General features: G+C 37.9%; 1 protein-coding gene and 1 long non-coding RNA gene across 3 annotated transcripts in view; one reads left to right on the forward strand and one right to left on the reverse strand.

Moving 5' to 3' along the window:
• Positions 1 to 20,800, forward strand: part of LOC134794405 (uncharacterized) — a 337,443-nt gene that overhangs the window by 228,045 nt on the left and 88,598 nt on the right. The window lies entirely within an intron of this gene.
• LOC134794595 (uncharacterized) lies at positions 8 to 11,869 on the reverse strand. Its single transcript, XM_063766402.1, has 4 exons — positions 11,715 to 11,869; positions 4,123 to 4,271; positions 1,857 to 1,998; positions 8 to 245 (listed from the first exon to the last, which is right to left on the reverse strand). The coding sequence occupies exons 2-4, from the start codon at positions 4,253 to 4,255 to the stop codon at positions 32 to 34; spliced, it is 489 nt and encodes a 162-aa protein (XP_063622472.1). The 5' UTR covers positions 4,256 to 4,271; positions 11,715 to 11,869; the 3' UTR covers positions 8 to 31.

The following is a 20,800-nucleotide window of genomic DNA, read 5'->3' on the forward strand; positions in this document are numbered from 1 at the left end:
CCTAACTAAATATATCAAGCTTAAACTGAGTTTAGAGCCTCTGCGGATATAGTAAAATCGTTGACAACGCAGTCAGCAAAGGTGTGGTGACCGCAGCAGGCGGGGCCATGCAGTAGGCGTGCGGTTGACTGCAGGCGGCCACGTCTTGCGCGAGCACCCAGGCGAGGCGCTTGAGCAGGTTGCCGGCGTTCGCGGAGCACAGGCGGCCCACTTGCGTCACGCACGCCATGAAGTCGTCTCGCGCGCTGAAAAAATGCTGTGTTCATACCAGAGCAATAGGGATGATGACATATATACTTATATCGACCGGGATATGGACCGTGATTACCTTTTGTATTGTTATCTTCAATTACCCGTGAACAAGATGCATGTAACTGCGTCGAAATATCGGGTGCTCGAAAACAATAGAAAAGGTATTTACGGTCCATATCCCGGTCCAGTCCCTACGTCTAGTGAACTAACCGTGAATCATTCAAAACTGTTATTATGATGACACATGTTGAATTTAAAACAAGATCTGGTGAATTCGGTAGATACTTGAGAAGTTCAAAATTTCAAGTTTCAATTTTATTTACTTCCTAAGGGCCAGTTGCACCAATCACAGTTAACAGACTGAACGTCACGCAGCAGAGATCTATGAAACTTCCCAATGCAATAAAATTTAGCGAACGCTTTAACGGTGACAGACTGTTTGGTGCAACCTAAATGAAAATTAAGCCATTTAATGTTATACTCGTATATATACCGAGTGTTGGTGACTGGCTGGCGTGCGACCGTCCCCTTTTCTTCAACGCTGACGTTGTAAGATGCCTAGACTAGTCAAGTTAAAGTAATGTGTCTAAATATTTTATGAAGAATTTCGTTCATAGTGAAATTGACTTCATATATATTAGGTATATTGACAGTTAAAGTAACATGAAAGTTGAAGTAAAGCGGCCATTGTAGGTACATGAAAAATAATATATAACTACATATATAAAATTTTCTATCGGTTATCATCTTCGCAAGTTACTTTTTTGCAAGCAATATTTTGAAATCTTGACAATAATAACTTATAACGAATATACTTCCTGATGTACATTGTTAACATGTTGTTAACTAAATTTTCTGTTAGCCTGTGTTGTTTGTTAAAATAAAGCATTATGGAAATTTTAGATACCCTTTTGACGCTCAGTCGTCAAAGTTTGAAAGCCGCCAAAGCGAACCTTGTGACCCATTTTTCAAACGGTGTTATTCTAATAATATCTCGCCAACAAGGATCCATTTCTCTAAAGAGATTACACTAATAATTAGTCTTTAAACTGTATGTCGTAGTCTAACTCGGGAAATTATGACACCAAGATAATATTTTGAAGTTAATGTCGGGATTTAGTTACGGTTGCACGCTGTTGGTAGCATAGAGTCGGACCTAATATTTTTGTTGTTTTTAGTCTAGTATGAATTTAGTATAAATAAAGTACCAACCTACAAGAGAGATTGTGAAAATTGGGAAGTATTCATAATAACAATGCCCTCATTAATCACTTGGTCCACAACATTTATTATCAAATTGGCCAACGATCACTTAGCAATATTAATAATGACCAAGTGCAATGTGATAAATAAAGAAGTTTAGATAATAATTAATCACTTAGCCCGATATAACTTGTCATTATTCATAATGCCCGGGTATTATACATAATGCCCTCATTAATCACTTGGTCCATAACATATATAAACAATGAACCACTTTCAGAGCATGAAAAAAAATCCTAGCAAGTTGTCACAGCCGGACCACTCCGGAGACACACCGCGCCGGACCGGGTCATTAATATTTATTCTGGAATTCCGGCAATAACATATTTACGAGTAAATACCAGCAAAGCTCTCCGTTCCTGTTGAAATACGTGAAATGTTGTGCGCGGTCGCTGATGTCCTGTGCGGCGCTCTGCAGCTCGTTCACACAACCGGACCACTCCGGAGACACACGGGCCCAGCAGCTCTGCTCCTTCAGGAATTCTGGTTACAACATAAATAGGTATACAACTTGGTTAAGATCATGTGTTGATTTAGAGGAAAAATTGTGTTTTAACTGGTGTAACTGTTGAAGTAGATTATTTAATGTTGTTCAAAGAGACTCAGGGACGCAACTGGGAACCCAAGAGCTGGCAGTTGCCTCGCTCAAAGCTTCAGTCTGGCAGTTCAGCGGGGTAACGCAGCCAGCATCTTGGGGATCTTGCCGCAGGGGCCTTTTTTAGATTTAGTTAAGTTTAGTTTTATTTTAAAATAGTTTGTTTTATATTTAGTTTAATTGTAATTTGTGACGTCCCGCGGTCAAAGGTACCTTATGGCGGGTATGGAGTTATGCATACCCCAGTAATCTACAATAAATAAGCTATCGATAACACAAAAGATCAACCTTCTAGGTTGCGTAGTTACAGAGATATGATTTTTTGAAAATAATGTTGTGAAATGAGCAACTTTACGATAGAGAAGTTTTAAGTTTAGCCGCCTAAAAAACTATGTTCCTGAAGTAAGTTACATAGTTGACTACAAATAATAATGCCTTATATATCTGAGATTAAAAAAATATTGCGACTTGTTCTGTAATGCAAATAGAAACTTTTGATATCGACTGATTTATGTGTATACTAACCAATCTCTTGAAAATAAAGTTTTATTTCATTTTCACGATTGATTGCAATGAGCTCTCAAGATTTAAATTTTATCTATTAGAAAACGACACTGACAGACAGTTTAAGCAAAAAACAATACCGATTTAGAGGTGAAAATGTATTTTCTGACTTTTTCATATAAAATCACAAAATTGAATATTTTTACTTTTAATGTGACACACAATCAATTTTTCTGAGCACATATGAAAGAAATTCTGTCATTCAAATGAAATAAATCCTAAAACCCCAACTAAATACTATATTTAACCCCTTATGCCACTTTAAACTTACATAACAATAACAGTATTTGCTCCATACATTTACGAAAAGGTACCTTATGGAAATAAATCTAATAATACATCACTACAAAATATCAATCATATTATAGTTTATCTTTTATGAATAGAAAATATTAATTTACATTAAACTGCCCCCAATTTAATTAGTTCTTCGTCATAATAATCTTAAAAAAGACCAATCATTTGTATGTAATGAAAAGGTTGTGGTCAAGTTACATGATGAGGCATGATGATGATGGAACAGTTAGGATAAACTAATAATATTTTGGGGTTAAGATGGTATAAATCGTCTATTTCTTATCAATAATATATTTCGGTTGCTATTGAAGATAAGCGGCATTGAGGTTCAATGACCTCAGATATTCCATAAGGTAATGCGTCGGGTATTGGCATTTTTCAGCAAACCAATGGCTGATTTACTGCATGCGACCAAACCAAATGAAGATTATTCTAGTTAAGAAAGACTCGACGAGAGTAACTTTGGTATAATAGCAGTCTACTTGGATTTGTGATGTCGGTCTATGTACGGTTATAATATTTGCGAGGCGCCCCAACCAGAACTGAAATTATCAAATTAGTTTTGCAGAATGCTAATACAGTTCTCTACCAAACTTCTTTTCCCGTATTGACTAGTTTTTTTGGGAATTTTCAATCTTTTTTCCATAAGGTACCTTTTCTACTAAACTCTGAGACGACATTACTAGGCTTATAACTAACTTATAACACAAATAAAAACAGGTAAACAAACGTTACGCATTAAGGTTTCAGATCACACAATAAAAAAAAATTGAGCATTTTTTCACCTCTTTACAAAACATTTAATATCTCCGAAACTAGAAACCCTCATAAGGTACCTTTTCCCGTGGAACGTCACATTTTAAGTTGTTTTTATTTATTGTTTTTTGGCACGTTTTTGTACCATATATCTTAATAAATACAAGGAATGGGAATAAGTTAAAAAAGAAATGTTGTTTCGAATATTCTTTTAGGGTTCCTTACCAAAAGGTAGGTAGGTTGTTTTGATCTCCATCATCAGATCAGCTCGATGGTACCATAATATTGCATTGTCACCCAACTTAAGTATGTATGTTAAGTTTACTCAAGTAATGGGAAGTGGGTCTAATTTAGCTTGCAAAATTTGTTTACTTACAAAAATACAGACAACCTACCCCGTCGCAGTGCTGTGGTCTCGTTCGCGCAAAGAAAGCGCATTATAGCGCGCGCGCCGCCGATCTGCTGGTGCACCATCTTCTGCCCGTCCGTCGGCAGGCAGCGGCGCATCCAAGCGTCCATGCAGGTCATCCCTATGTTGAACACCCTGTATACAATATGATTTTATGAAGATTATAAGAACGTTAATGAATTTTTACACGTTTTAATTTTGAAACACTTTTTTACAAATAATGTAGGTAGGTGCCTACGTTAAAAATATAGAGCGATTTTCGAACCCCTTTGTATGCATATATATATATACCCCAATTTTATATTACCCCAAAACACTGATTATACAGGTTGTTCCTGTAACTGTAACACGTGCCGACTTTCATGCGAATCTACCATAATACTTAACTACTTAATGTATGCACTATGCACATGACCAACGTTCTTTTTAATTTTTTTTTTCTTGTTAAGCAGTAATCACGTGAACTACCTACTGCTAGATAAACATTATAGCACAAAAAATCTCGATGCGACCAGAAAACCAATAAAAATTAACGACTTACACTTACTGTCTGTCTGATCAAATTTATTTCTTCTTCATAGGAATTTCAGATGCAAGTCGCGAGTTCCTGCTAAAGGAATGACCAGAATTTTCTCTAGGATGATTTGTGGTAGTATAAATATATTTAGAGGGTAAGCGTTGTTAATTTTTTAAATAGCAAATAAGGGACACCTTAAGGTATTGCATATGCAATAGACGCAAAAAGTGTACGAAAGGCGGACTTAATGTCACAAGGCATTTTCTACCTAAACATATATTTTGCAAATTTGATTAGTGATGTTAAAAACTAAATAAATGTCTAAATAAACTAGAGAGAGAGAAACTTTAGAGAAGATATTAAGAATTATCACGCCCAATCGTGTACTTATTCGACAATGACCTTCAAATATATTATAATGAATAATGTATTTCTTTTTGTATAAAAACCTTTTAAGTAACGTCAATTTCAATTGATAGGGCATTAAAAACAAATCAGCCAAGTATGTTAACGTAAACGAAAAATCTTCGGAACCAAAAGCATTTTACGTTATTCAATGGGGAAATCAATTCTCAAAAAGGCTCTAGAGCTATATTTATCAAAGCCGTTAAACGTTTGGAGAGCTCCCTTAATGAAAACAATTTGTAAGGGATACCTACTGGAGAATGCGTGTTAATAAGCACGTTTGCATTCCTTTCAGGAAAAGCGTGTAAATAAACCTGAAAAACATTTATCTGCTTAACTAACGTCAACTGTGAAACATTAGCTGTTCTAAATATTACGTAAGGCCCCGGGCAGGGAGAAGAAGTATTAAATGCAACCGAAATAAATACAAAATGTTAAAGGAAAAGATACTATTTCAGTCAACAGCAGAAGAAGTTAAGAGACCCCTGGCCCCTATTTCACCAACGTGACAGGTCCGGCAATTGTCGACATCACTGTAACTGACGTTACAGGCCTCCATAGGCTACGGTAACCGCTTACCATCAGACGGGCGGTGTGATTGTTTGCCACCAACATGTTAATTAAAAAAAACTCCACTATATCGCCAGTTAATAAGTGCTTATTTTGCGAAGCTAATGACAATTGTCACAAGAAATACGACAATTGTCACGAAATTCCGACACAAAACTCATTTGCTGTCAAGAATTACCGAAAGTTCTTTGAAATCTTGTGACAATTGTCATCATTATCATCATAAACATCGCAAGAGAAATGCCTGTTTTTTGACGATATAATAAAGTTTTTTTTAAATAATACAATGATGGTGACAAACAGGAATACGCCCCGCCCGATGGTAAGCGATAACCGTAGCCCATGGAGGCCTGTGACGTCAGCAACAATGAGACTTGTCGAATTGTCGCACCTGTCACGTTGGTGAAATAGGGGCCTGCACTTGCGTCTCCTGGGTGTCGACGTTTAGTTGCATTCATTTTTAGGGTTCCGTACCCAAAGGGTAAAACAGAAGGGTTGCAAACAGTGCAATAATACCAGCTTTGCGACAAAAAATCACGGACGTTTTTGTCGTTATTAGGACGGTTTGTATTTATGTAATAATAAATAAATATAATAATTTCTTTTAATCATAGGATTAAAATTACCAATAATTAAATTATCTTCGCGTGTTTTTTTGTAAAAAAGGAAAATACTATTGTACTAACATTTTATTGCAGCGGCAACCTCGTGGTAGATTTTTTGGGCTTGAATTCCAGTTTCGATAAATAAATTTTAGTTTATTATTTTCCCGCAAATTACATTTTTTATTTGAACTAATTTTATTGCCGTGTTTTCTTATTCAAAACACGGCCATCATATTTCGTTAAATGTTAAACTCTCTCAGTAAAATCAGTTTTCCTTATTCTCAAAATACAAGCACCTATACTCTGGATCTTTAGGTAGGTATTTAAATAAAAGGTATCGTCTTGGGTCGTCCCATTCGTTTTTCGTCAAGTTCTTAAATTAGTCCTATCTGCTTTCGTCACTCATTCTACATTCTTCACAATCGTCGGTGGCTTTCAATGTAGAATGAGTGACGAAAGCAGAATAGGACTAATTTAAGAACTTGACGAAAAACGAATGGGACGACCCAAGACGATACCAAATAAAAGGTATCGTCTTGGGTCGTCACGAGTAAACAAAATCTACCCTCAAATGGTTCCTTAAGCCCCCTTAAGCTTAAGAGGGTAGATAAAAACATTACATGACCAAATAATGTCAAATTATGTTAAAGTCAAGTCGTTCAGTGACTGATCTTGGCGGTTTTGTATTTGGTTGGTTACCAATTAATGTTATAACTACCCGAAAATTTACAAATTGTTTGTTTACTTTTATTTAAATACCTACAGATACAGACTATAGATCGGGGACCAACGGATATTCGACGTACCTACGTTAACTTCAGTTATGTTAAGTTCAATTTGTAAACATATTCTGCTGAATAAACGATTTACATCTGTATGAAATGCATTTAATTAAACTAAGCTAAACGTTAATACAGTTGTAGAAACTAATCAGTCTAAGCACAGTTCAGTAAAACAATTCTTACGTAACTATGTATCTTATGTACCTACTTAGGTACGTACTTCTCAACTCCTAAGAAGTAGCGAAATCCAGAACAAGGGCCTCAAAAGCCCAATATCAGCCCGGCCGTGATACAAACTTTCTCGTAACAGGTGTGTTATACGAGTCATGCGAGGGTTGGGTGTTGTGTGGTCAACCGTTACATAATCTCTAAACACAGGCAGAACCGAAATTCCGGTCACATTTACATTAATAATTATACGTCTGTTAATTGAATGCGATAGTTCACAAAGAGAGAGGCGAAACACGTGTCAAGTACTTAAGTACTCCAGAGTCTCCAGATCCATACCTAAGTACTTCTGCCTATTGTATCTTCCACAACCGCCACTCACTTTAATTTTTATTGTTTAACATTATTGTAGTTATTAAGTTTTTTGTAGTTTAGTTAGTCGTTAACCACGACCCACGTTTTGTTGTTTTTTAGTGCTGTAAAAGATCATGGCCCCGACGGAAGACCAGCGCTAGCCTAGCCAGGCTAGCACCTGCTGAGTCGGGACCATTTGGTGACCATTATGTTGTTGTGTTACTTGTTATTTTCTTTTATTTTTGTTGTCACAAATAAACGCTCTCTATTCTATTCTATTCTATTCTAAGTATTGTTCTTTTGGTGGTGGTTCGTTATATTTATTTGCGTATTTATTCTTGCGGTGGGAGGGTGGGAACATTAATTGCATGTAAAAAATACGCAAGTAAATATTAACGGGGTTAGCACTGATTGACTAGCGCAGCCATTCTCTAAGTGTGTTCCGCGGAACCCTAGGGTTCCGCGACACCCCTGCAGGGGTTCCGCAAGAATTTAGAACACTATGCTTTAGTCGCCTCGAAAAATTTTACTATGCAAAAAACACACTTCTAAAAACTATTGTTTTATTGTAGGGTTCCATCAAGTATTTCGCTTTCCAAAAGGGTTCCGTCAAAAAAAAAGATTGAGAACCGCTGGACTAGCGCGTTATCTATTCGCGGATTAGCAAAGTAATATTTGAGTGAATAGGGGGTATTACTGCAATGTTCTGCCGCCAGAGTGCAGCAATAAGCTAGCTAGTAAACCATAGAGTAACTTATACGTACTGTGCCTTAAACTGTTTTATGACAAGTTTTCGCAGACATAAAATATGACATTGATGCATCAAGGCGGTTTGTTAACAAGGGCCTACCGTGAAACGCGATAACCGAAATTTAGTTATCTGCCTCTCTATCACTCGAATATGCAAGAGTGATAGAGATGTTAGATAACGAAATATCGATTTTCTTGTTTCGTGATAGACCCCCAGATTGTGATGGATAGTGGTAGTGGCGCCCCCTACGCAGAGTTTTGCGTAGTTTCCACAATCAGAAATGTCTTCAACCTTAATATCAGTAATAAAATAAATATTGCACATACAATCATTTTAAATTTACTCTTACATATAGTGTAACTCAGCTGCTAACAGGAATTTTACGCTTTTACAGTAAAACATTGCCTTAAGTATAAAAAAAAACGAACGTGTTGTATGTACCTATTTTTTCTCCCATACAAAATGCCTATCAGGCCTACTCGGATTTCGAGATAATCACAAGATCTTGAGACGATTTAGAGATCAACTAGATCTACATTAGATATCGACTAGATGTGACTTGGATATCTAAGTCATAACTTGTCGAAATCGTTCAAGAGGACCTCCAGAATCGCGGAAACGTCAAATTTGACATATCTATCTTACAAATATCTTTAAATTATCCGTATCGTAACTTGTTGAAGTCTAGTAGAAATCTAATTCATTTTCCGAATCGAGCCGTACGTCCTCGCAACACTCCAATATAATAAACATTCATAACTTTTGTATAAATTAGCTCAGCGTCTTTGTTAGACGGTTTTAACGTATATTTTATATAACATAATCTTGTGTTAAAAATCGGGGACAGATTTCGTTCCTTTGTGTTACTCACCTGTGTTACGCTATTTCACGCGTTTGAAGGAAGATTATGAACGCATGCGTTTATTATTACATATTTAAACCCACGCCGGCGCAAACGCAAGTGACGTCAACTATATTGGTTTTCGAGCAATGTGTGTTTTAGTATTTTGTCGCAATAAAATTTGTAAAATGGATAGCAGTTAAAACTGATAAGCTAACCGTTTTCTACTATTATTTTCACTTTGTAACACAAAAAATTCACAGATTTCGTGCCTCACACGACTATCGAGCACATTGGAAATTCGGAATTCGAAAAAATATTGTCGCGGAGCGACGAGAAAGTCTGGATAAGGAAAAAGTTACAAAATAAAACTACAACGTTGAATGATAATTATTTTATTCTTAGATTAACACAAGTAGAGTCAGACCAAGAATAGTCTGCAGCGACTGCAGCGGATTTGATAGCCCACGCAGTGAAAGTGTTATTTTAAAGGTCAAATTTCTATGAAATTATGACGTATAAATGACACTTGCACTGCGTGGGCTATCAAATCCGCTGCAGACTTTTTTTGGTCCGACTCTATCCTGGACATAACGCATGTGAACAAACAAATTGCAAAATTTCCACACGCGTATCGAAGTTTGAATAATTGTCGCCGTGGCGCATAAGTATAGGTACATATTTCATTTTTCGATTAATAAGCAGGATATATTAATGTTCAAAGTACAAGAAAATTATTACACGGCAAATCCGTAGTCAACTCGAGAAGTGGTAGCCACATCGCCGTTATCGTCACTCGAGTCTTGATCGGCAGCGGCCCATTTGCTGCAAGATATGAAATTTTCTTGACAGCAGTTTGACGCAACGAGAGATGACCATAGCAGCGTTTGTCTATGTTGCACCAAACCTGAGTTCCAATAGGTACTACCAGGGTTCAGCATCAGCTATCTTGGGTAATGCTCTACCATGTGATCATCATGACGAATCGGATGTCCAAAACAGCGCGTGCCTATGTTGCACCAAACCTGAGTTCCGCTAGGTACAACCAGTGTTCATAATCAGCTCTATCTTGGGTACTACTCTCCTAAGTGCTCATCAAGACGAGTCGGATGACCAAAACAGCGTGTGCCTATGTTGCAACAAACCTGAGTTCCTTTAGGTACAGCCAGGGTTCAGCATCAGCTCTATCTTGGGTACTACTCTCCTAAGTGCTCATCGAGACGAGTCCGATGACCAAAACAGCGTGTGCTTATGTTGTATTAAACCCGAGCTCCACTAGGTACTGCCAGGGTTCAGCATCAGCTATCTGCTAGCAGCCGCCAGCAACATGCTGAGGTGAGACCATTTCGTGGCACTTTTTCTTTTTTATGTTTCTCTGTATAAGTTTTTATTTTGTGTTTGTGCTCACAAATAAAATTATTTCTATTTCTATTTCTATCTCTACCTCTACCTCTACCGCTACCTCTACCTCTACCTCTACCTCTACCTCTACCTCTACCTCTACCTCTACCTCTACCTCTACCTCTACCTCTACCTCTACCTCTACCTCTACCTCTACCTCTACCTCTACCTCTACCTCTACCTCTACCTCTACCTCTACCTCTACCTCTACCTCTACCTCTACCTCTACCTCTACCTCTACCTCTACCTCTATCTCTACCTCTACCTCTATTTTTACCTCTACTTCTACCTCTACCTCTACCTCTATCTCTATTTCTATTTCCACCACCACAAGAATGCATAGATTGTCGAATAGTGAACACGTTATCTACGCCCGTCTCAAACAGGATAAATAGAGTTAGACCAAGAAAAATCTGCAGCGATTTTGATAGCCCACGCAGTGCAAGTGTTATTCTGCCGTCATAATCCCGATAATTCACAACAAACATGAAGATGAAGTCATAAATGTCATGTGAAAAATGTCGTTCTGACTTTTTGACTATTTTAAGGTTAGGCTACAGGGCAAACCCTTAACCCAATCGTCTTTGTTTTAGGCTCAAATTGTAGCTGACTAAATTGTCCAGAGCCATTTTTCTCAAATTTTTGATATCATTCTTCGTTTCCAAATTATTGAGCACCAAAATCAAAAAATCGGAAAAAATTGAATTTTATTTTCACTATTTCGACTATAACTTTTTTCGTTTTTGACTTTCTCGAATAATTATTTTTGCACTTTACAGCTCTCGTGATTATGCGTCTTTTGAGCCTTTTTTAATATCATATCTTCACAACTTTCCGAGATATAAGGGGATCGCACTTTTTCGTGAAATCGGACCCTATACTGGAGCGCACGAAAAGACATTTCCAATGTCAAAAATCACATAGGTACATTTTCTTCATTTTTGTGTTAAGTACATTTTCGTATATTTTTGTGAATATTCCATTGTGTTACCTACACTTTTTTTGCAATTCACTCCGTGTGTTCATTTACCCGACCTTCCCCTACGTAAGTAAGTATTTAATTCCGATAACATTTTGCTCCACCTGCCATCACTCTGCCTGGCAGCATGTCCCGCCTAACTCCATTTTAATTTGGTTATGGCTTATTTGGTAATAAATTTAAATTACAAGCCCAAGCCACTTACCGGCAATGCGTGTCTAGTTCCTCTTTCGTCTTCGGCAAGCCAACGGGGGTCTTCGGGATCTTCTGTACACATATATTAAGCTCGCTAGGGTCGCAATGGTCTGGTTCTCCCAGCGTCGCGCCTTCTCCACCTGATGAAGCAAAACTTCAACTTACAACAAGTTTGTAGTAACAATAAGACAGCATTTAAACTTCTAAGGGCGGATTAAACTCGTGAAGCTAACCTACAACTTAAATAATCGGCTAAGAGCATGTCGGGCCATGCTCAGTGTAGGGTTTCGTAGTTACCATTCTGTCAAAATAGGCTAAACGAGGGCTATTAGTAAGTATCATAAGGGTAACATTACATTGCTGACCGCAGCTGCACTACTAGTACGAACGAGTCGGTGTTATTGTCAATTTCCATAGTAAAATGAATGGTAGTGCTGCTGTCGTTGGAAATGGACTGTCACCTTTAGGTACCTTTGCGGCGCTTTGTACTAAGAAAAGAAGATTTTTTGCAATAACTCATAAACGACTAGACCGATCATGTTCACTATAGTTTTCATTGAAAGTATTTTATTAAATAAGCTATTGTTTCATGATTTTTTCATATTGGATTTTTTGGACCCGTGGTTTAAAAGTTAGAGGGGGGGGGGACACATATTTTTATTCTTTCGGGTTACGGCATATTTCCGAAAATATTAAATATATCAAAAAATGGTTTTAGGAGACCCTTATTCATTTTGAAAGACCTATCCAACGATACCCCACACTATTAGGACAAAGCAAAAAAATGCAAAAAAAAAAAATACTTTTTGTATGAGAAGCCCTAAAAAAAGTTCTTCTATACTTTTTATTTTATCGTTCTGTCGCAATGAATGATTTATGTATCCATGCCAAATTGCAGCTTTCTAGCACTAACGATCACGGAGCCAAGCCTCGGACAGACAGACAGACAGACATGGCGAAATTATAAGTGTTTCTAGGTGACTACGAAACAGTGTTGGGCATTCAAGAATAAAATCATTATTTGAATAAGAATTCGTAGGAATAAAATCATCTCGATTTTATTCCCGTCAAAAATATTCAAATAATTTTGGTCGGGAATAATTCGTATGAGAAAAAATTGAATGAGAATAACTTATTCTTAATCAAATAAATATAATCATGATTTTTAATGGAAATAATATTCCACGAATAAAAATGTAGTCCGGGTGTATAGGTACTAATTACGTATAGTTAGGCAGATGTAATATTAGTTAGTCTCTTGTCTAATTTATACCTATTTTATGGAATAAAATCTTACTAATTGACAGTCGCATAACGCAAAGTTTCAGTAACCGTATTATTTTTAATTTACTAACCAAATCATTAGGTTCAATTTAGCTGGTCTAGGGGCCTAGCCAAGATGCCAATCGTTTCCGCTCCGACAACGAAGCGCTTTGTCTCTATCACTCTTACATATTAGTGCGATAGAGAGACAGAGATAGCGTTTCGTTGTCGTAGCGCAAACGATTGGCATGTTGGCTACGCTCCCAATGCGCCTAACCAAGTTTCCAATTTTTGTTTTTATTTTAATAACTAAATCATTAGGTAGATTTAGCTGTTCTGGGGGCTAACCAACATGCCAATCGCTTGCGCTCTAACAACGAAGCGCTCTCTGTCTCTATCACTCTTACATATTAGTGCGATAGAGAGACAGAGATAGCGTTTCGTTGTCGTACCGCAAACGATTGGCATGTTGGCTATGCACCCAAGTTGCCTAGCCAAGATGACAATTTTTGTTTTTAATTTAATAACCAAATCTTTGGGTACAATTTAGCTGTTCTAGGGGCCTAGACATTATGCCAATTGTTTGCGCTCCGACAACGAAGCGCTCTCTCTGTCTCTCTATCGCACTAATATGTAAGAGTGATAGAGACAGAAAGCGCTTCGTTGTTGGAGCGCAAGCGATTGGCATGTTGGCTAGGCCCCCAGAACAGCTAAATGTACCTAATGATTTGGTTATTAAATTAAAAACAAAAATTGGCATCATGGCTAGGCACCTTGGAAGCGTAGCCAACATGCCAAACGTTTGCGCCACGACAACAAAACGCTATTTCTGTCTCTCTATCGCACTAATATGTAAGAGTGATAGAGACAGAAAGCGCTTCGTTGTCGGAGCGCAAGCGATTGGCATATTGGCTAGGCCCCCTGAACAGCTATATTGTACACAAAGATTTGATGGTTATTAAATTAAAAACAAAAATTGAAATCTTGGCTAGGCACCTTGGGTGCGTAGCCAATATGCCAATCGTTTGCGCTACGAGAACGAAACGGCATCTCTGTCTCTCTATCGCACTAATATGTAAGAGTGACAGAGACAGAAAGTGCTTCGTTGTCGGAGCACAAGCGATTGGCATCTTGGCTAGGCCCCCAGAACAGCTAAATTTACTTAATGATTTGGTTATTAAATTAAAAACAAAAATTGTCATCTTGGCTAGGCACCATGGGTGCGTAGCCCACATGCCAATCGTTTGCGTTACGACAACGAAACGCTATCTCTGTCTCTCTATCGCACTAATATGTAAGAGTGATAGAGACAGAAAGCGCTGAAAACAGCTAAATTGTACCTAATGATTTGGTTATTAAATTAAAAACAAAAATTGGCATCTTAGCTAGGCACCCAATCGTTTGCGGCACGAGTGCTACGACAACGAAACGCTATCTGTCTCTCTATCGCACTAATATGTAAGAGTGATAGAGAGAGACTATGCGCAACTCTACGGAGCGTCAACGTTTGACATGTTGGCTAAGCACCCTGATCGGATGATAGAACTAGATAGTGTATAGCGGAACTCTTCAATGTGTACTATACCTAAACTAAAGTAACAAATATCAAATCAATCCGAGTTATATAGAAGGGTGAAAATCAACTTACAAAATATAACCAATTATACTACAAAAATTAACTTAATTCTAAATAACATTTTAATTGAATAAAACCTTAGTTAGAATAGCCTCACTTCTAGAATAATTATTCTGTTTTTTATTCCGCATTTAAAATAAAAGTCACATGAATTATTCACCTTAATTTTATTCTAAAATAACTAGTGCAAGAATTATTCTAATTCAAATCGATTTGAATAAGAATAAAATTTCTGTTTTTATTCTTATTCTTATTCCAGTTAATTTTTGCCCAACTCTGCTACGAAACCCTAAAAAGTGCTTAGAAATCATAGCCCAAGTATATATAAGTTATAACAATATTATTTCAATTTGTTTTGAAATGAGATTACACAAATCACTGTCAGAAATATAATAAAACTGTCATCTTTCGGTTCAGCGCTATGATTTGTTTACTCCCTTACGTGTAGAACAAATTGAAATTCGTAGGCTCGGGCCACATTTTGCCCTTCGCCTCAGTAACTAAGTAAATATTTTTTCAAAGCACTTTCTCATAAAACGTGGTAAGTATTTCACGCCGATTTAGCGGGAGTTGTAGCCGTTGTACCCTAGGGAGTTATGATTTTTAAATATAATATCTTCAAATTAAAAAAAAACTAAATATTAATTGACCGTGACCGAGTGTTAGCGAAGGCCTCCATTTCAGCTTGATGGGCAAAATGTATGTCCGGATGTTCTCCAGTGATAAAACTGGAGTGGCCATCCATAATACGCCGGCAGGCGGCGTATTATGGATGGCTTTATCCATCTTTATCCACGTGACAAAATAACTGTCATTTTTTAACACCGTGGGATAGAAAGTGACGGACACCGTTTTATAATGCTGTCAACGTAGACAAGAACGACCATCATATCCGTAGTGCTGAAATTTTGTGAGCAGGTTCGGTAGTTAGATGTAATTTTTCTGTCGTTTCATTTTTAGTTTTTTTTATGGCGGAAATTGGCCTAAAGGATTTAAATGCAAGTAGGGTCTATGGCTCGTAAGCCTATTAGTTGAGTGTGCTCAGAGCATAAAAAGGTCAACCACGGCGTTGCATGAACAAGAGATTTCCTTTGGCAGGATTGGTCCTTAGGACCCAAGGATGGATTTAATATCGTTGTCTGAGTACCCACAACACAAGCCTTCTTGAGCTTACCGTGGGGCTTAGTCAATTTGTGTAAAACATGTCCTTATAATATTTATTTATTTATTTAAGAAGTGGAGCCACCCAGATTTTTGATGCAGGTGGGGGGTGGGGGGGGGGGGGGGGTTTAAGCGTCGGCGACGTCTGATGGTAATATTTGTTTAAGTTTAGGTTCTATGTCAAGTTTAGTATCATTTTCAAGTCAATCAAAGATATAGACATAGATTTTATCTAAATCGGTTCAGCCGTTATTGATTCCCCATACAATCTTACACCTTCCTTTTCACTTTTAAGAGATTTTTTTTAAATAAAAACTATCCTATGTTCTTCCCCGGGACTCAAAATATATCTATACCAAATTTTATCTAAATCGGTTCAGCGGTTATTGAATCCCCATACAAATTTCCACCTCCCTTTTCACACCCTTAAAGGATGATTTTTGAGATTTAAAGTAGGCTATGTTATTCCCTGGAACTCAAGCTATCTCTGTGCCAAATTTTAACTAAATTGGTTTAGCGGTTTAGGCGTGAAGAGGAATTAAAAAGAAAGTATTTTTTTCATATTTTATGTATTTTTACTTCTGAATGGTGCCATTATGATATCAGAAATGAATTCGGCATCCCCGATTTATACGAAAACGATACCAAACTTGGCCTAGTAGCTTAAATGATATAGATATCAAGATCAAGTTGAGAGCCCCCCTCCCCCTAAAAATTTACATCAAAAATCTCGGTGGCTCCACTTCTTAAATCCATCCTTGGGTCCTAAGGACCAATCCTGCCAAAGGAAATCTCTTGTTCACGCAACGCCGTATTTTAGGCTCAGCACCATCCGCTATATTGTGAGTTCGCTGTGATAATGATTCAACGAAGTAAGATTTTTTTTACATTTTATAAGCTTATCGCCAGGTCTTCAGCTCACAGAGCTACTGTTATATTAAAATATTAACTACAAAGTTACAATTAGAGAGATAGGTTAAAAAAATCAGAATAATCATAAATGATTGGTTTTCTTTTACTTGTTGTGTTCGATCATGTAGACTTGCGTGTTTATATCCCCTGCCTACTTTAATGCCTTGGTTTAAGAGGTACTTAATGTAAGCCTTTATGTACGGGTAAAGTACCGTAAACCATTTTTTGTGGACCGGATAATTTGGAAACTTATCTCTCGCATTAAGTACCTAAGCGTTATTTCCCGACCGCAAGCGTTATTTGCTCATAAATAGCTCGGTGGCGCGTAAAATGATGATGACGGTACAGCGATATCATCTATCAAATGAACACGTTTACGGCGGTATCAGTTATGACAAAAGCTCGAAACGTTTTTTAGGAGTTTACTCCGTAAGAATCGATTTTCGTATACGTACGTATATAAGCCCGGGGTATGAAAAATTATGGGGAGTAAAATCAAACGTTACGTTATGTTTCGTGCGCTGTATGGAACGGCTGTATGGAAACACTTTAATTAATTTATTCAATTATAAACTGAAATTAATGTCATATACTAAGAAAAAGTGACCAAGGCCTCCAGTGCCCCAGGCTGGAATCGAACCAGCGTCCTCTGCTATCGCGGCAGGTGCCTATGCCATTCGGCCACCGGGCCACAGCGGCATAGGTCGAATCTCCAAGTAAAGTATATGCACTTCTTACTGAAGGCTTATGGCGCCCCCTGGCCATCCCTAAGGTAGAAAAGTATGGTTCGGACCTTCTAACTGGATCATCTCAGGTGATACCGAGTTAGCGAGAGAGATGGCGCTGCCAATCAATACTATTAGAAGTATTAGAACAAATTAAAATATTTTCAGAAAATATTTTAATTTGTTTTTATCAAGAAAAAACACTACTATATAAATTATAAACTGAAATAAATGTCATATACTAAGATAAAGTGACCAAGGCCTCCAGTGCCCCAGGCTGGAATCGAACCAGCGTCCTCTGCTGTCGCGGCAGGTGCCTGTGCCATTCGGCCACCGGGCCACAGCGGCATAGGTCAGTTTTTTCCAAGTATATGCACTTCTTACTGAAGGCTTATGGCGCCCCCTGGCCATCCCTAAGGTAGAACAGTATGGTTCGGACCTTTTAACTGGATCATCTCAGGTGATACCGAGTTAGCGAGAGAGATGGCGCTGCCAATCAATACTATTAGAAGTATTAGAACAAATTAAATTATTTTCAGAAAATATTTTAATTTGTTTTTATCAAGTAGAAACACTACTATATAAATTATAAACTGAAATAAATGTCATATACTAAGAAAAAGTGACCAAGGCCTCCAGTGCCCCAGGCTGGAATCGAACCAGCGTCCTCTGCTATCGCGGCGGTGCCTGTGCCATTCGGCCACCGGGCCACAGCGGCATAGGTCGAATTTTTCCAAGTATATGCACTTCTTACTGAAGGCTTATGGCGCCCCCTGGCCATCCCTAAGGTAGAACAGTATGGTTTGGACCTTCTAACTGGATCATCTCAGGCGATACCGAGGTGGTTCCGAGGTGAGGTGGTGGGGGCGCCATAAGCCTTCAGTAAGAAGTGCATATACTTGGAAAAATTCGACCTATGCCGCTGTGGCCCGGTGGCCGAATGGCACAGGCACCTGCCGCGATAGCAGAGGACGCTGGTTCGATTCCAGCCTGGGGCACTGGAGGCCTTGGTCAATTTTTCTTAGTATATGACATTTATTTCAGTTTATAATTTATATAGTAGTGTTTCTACTTGATAAAAACAAATTAAAATATTTTCTGAATATAAATTAATTTGTTCTAATACTTCTAATAGAATTTATTAAATGTCAACGACAACTCTAATTTTTTCGGAGTTTTCATAATCGTTTGAAAGACTAAGCTCCAGTCGTGCGTCGGAGCTGACACATACTCGTATCTACATTTCATTTATCTAAGTCTAACAGTTTTCCCTAGACAGTTTTAAACTGTAAAAACACGCTATCCCATCGCAACAGATGAAGTTTTTACCCATATTCTTTCGATTATTACAATACAGGCATTCATTATATTACAACGTCATGAATGTCATGATTAACATGATTTATACTAGCAAAAAGCAGAGCTTTGTAAGGGCTCGCGGAGTTTTTCTACCTATATACTTATAATTACTAAGGTAGTTTTCAATAAGAGATTCATCTTAAAAAACAGGACAAGTGCGAGTCGGACTCTCCCGCCGAGGGTCCCGTACAAATTTAACGTACCTATTTATTAATTTATTTACAAAAAAAATTGTTTTCAAATATTTTCCCAGTACTTGTAGTGACGATATTACTTGTAAAATTTCATAGTTATAGAAATTATAGATCAACGGGAATTACCATACTTACGGGGGCCCACAGATTACCAGTTCGCTGGAGGATATCAGCCTGTCAGTTGTTCGGAGTTGTAAAATTTTGCGTTTAACTGACCGGCGGATATCGTCCGGCGAAGTGCTAATCAGTGGGCCCCTTTATAGGTACCTTTTGATTCCTTTGCGAGTTTCGAAATATACATTTTTTGCGGCATAAACGGCCGTATCTTTTTTTCCGATAAATTTAGGAGTTTAAAATTTTCACAGCTTTTAGGACCTAAGTTATGCTTTTAATTTCAAATCGATACATCCACGCGTTCCCGAGATAAAAGGTCTTAGTAGACAGACGGACGGACAACAAAAGTGATCCTATAAGGATTTCCGTTTTTTTTCCTTTTGAGCTACGGAACTCTAAAAATGATATGATATGATATAAGGGCTTCTATAAATAATTAATACCCCAAATCATTTTGTATTATATTATATCAAGAGTGTTTGTATTATATTATATCAATAGGTAATTATTTTAAATTCCTCATGCGAATATATTCTTGTTTCCTACATTTCAATACATGAGTGTTTAACATTACGTAGGTTTAATCTATTATAAGGGAACCATCTATATCTTGATGTATCCAAAACTTCTCATATTTTTATACCGTTTAGTACAGCTTTTATGTCTACCGTTCTCCAATTCTCCCTCAATCGCTCAAAGGTTAACTGGAAGAGATCCCTGAAAGGGATACGTTCGCCTTTGTACTATAAAACTTTGTGTGTTTTTCATGTCTTATCTTATGTTTCTTTTTGTACAATAAAGTGTTTTACTACTACTACTACTACATCTCATTAAAATGTCAAAAGGGCCTCACGTGTTGGCTTAAACTCCGAGCAAGCCTTACAAATGTCCGGAGGACCTATAGGTTCTTGACCGGTAGACATGAATATGGGCGTAGCGATGTGACAACCCCATCGCTTGCTGATGGACCAGTACAATCAGTAAACGCAGGGCAGCAAGTGGAGAGCTGTTGGGAAGAAACATTCCCATGGCTCCTGGGAAGTGGGAAGTTCTGCCACCCGATAGAAGGGTGGATAAAAAGGGCCCTCTGCCTCTGTCTTGCTTTAGCCGGTCGTCCAGAGTGGAAAGCGACATCGATTTAGACATTGGAAAGATAAGGCAGTAATATCGCGCTGCAATACTGTTGCCGACTGCGATATTAGTGCCGACTATATTACTGCAAATGTCAATAATACTGGCAGCGACATCAATTTTGACATTTGCAACAGTAAGGTACTAATGTCGCCGCTGCAATACTGCTGCCGATTGCAATATTACTGCAGACTACATTACTGTCGCAAATGTCATAAACCCTGGCAGTGACATCGATTTTGTCATTTGAAACAGTAAGGCAGTAATATCGCGCTGCAATACTGCTGCCAACTGCGATATTACTGCCGTCTGCATTACTACCGCAAATGTCAAAAACCCTGGCAGCGACATCGATTTTTGCATTTGAAACAGTAAGGCAGTACTATCGCCCTGCAATACTGCTGCCAACAGCGAAATTACTGCTGACTGCATTACTACCGCAAATATCAAAAATCCTGGCAGCGATATTGATTTCGACATTTGCGCGCTACAATACTGCTACTGACTGATTTGACTATACAAATAGATACCCAATTATATTGAGCCACAAAAACCCAGCGCATTTTAACGGAACAACCTTTAACCTTGTCACTACTAACGC

Source organism: Cydia splendana, chromosome 10 (genome assembly GCF_910591565.1).
Source record: "Cydia splendana chromosome 10, ilCydSple1.2, whole genome shotgun sequence".
Taxonomy (NCBI): Eukaryota; Metazoa; Arthropoda; class Insecta; order Lepidoptera; family Tortricidae; genus Cydia; species Cydia splendana.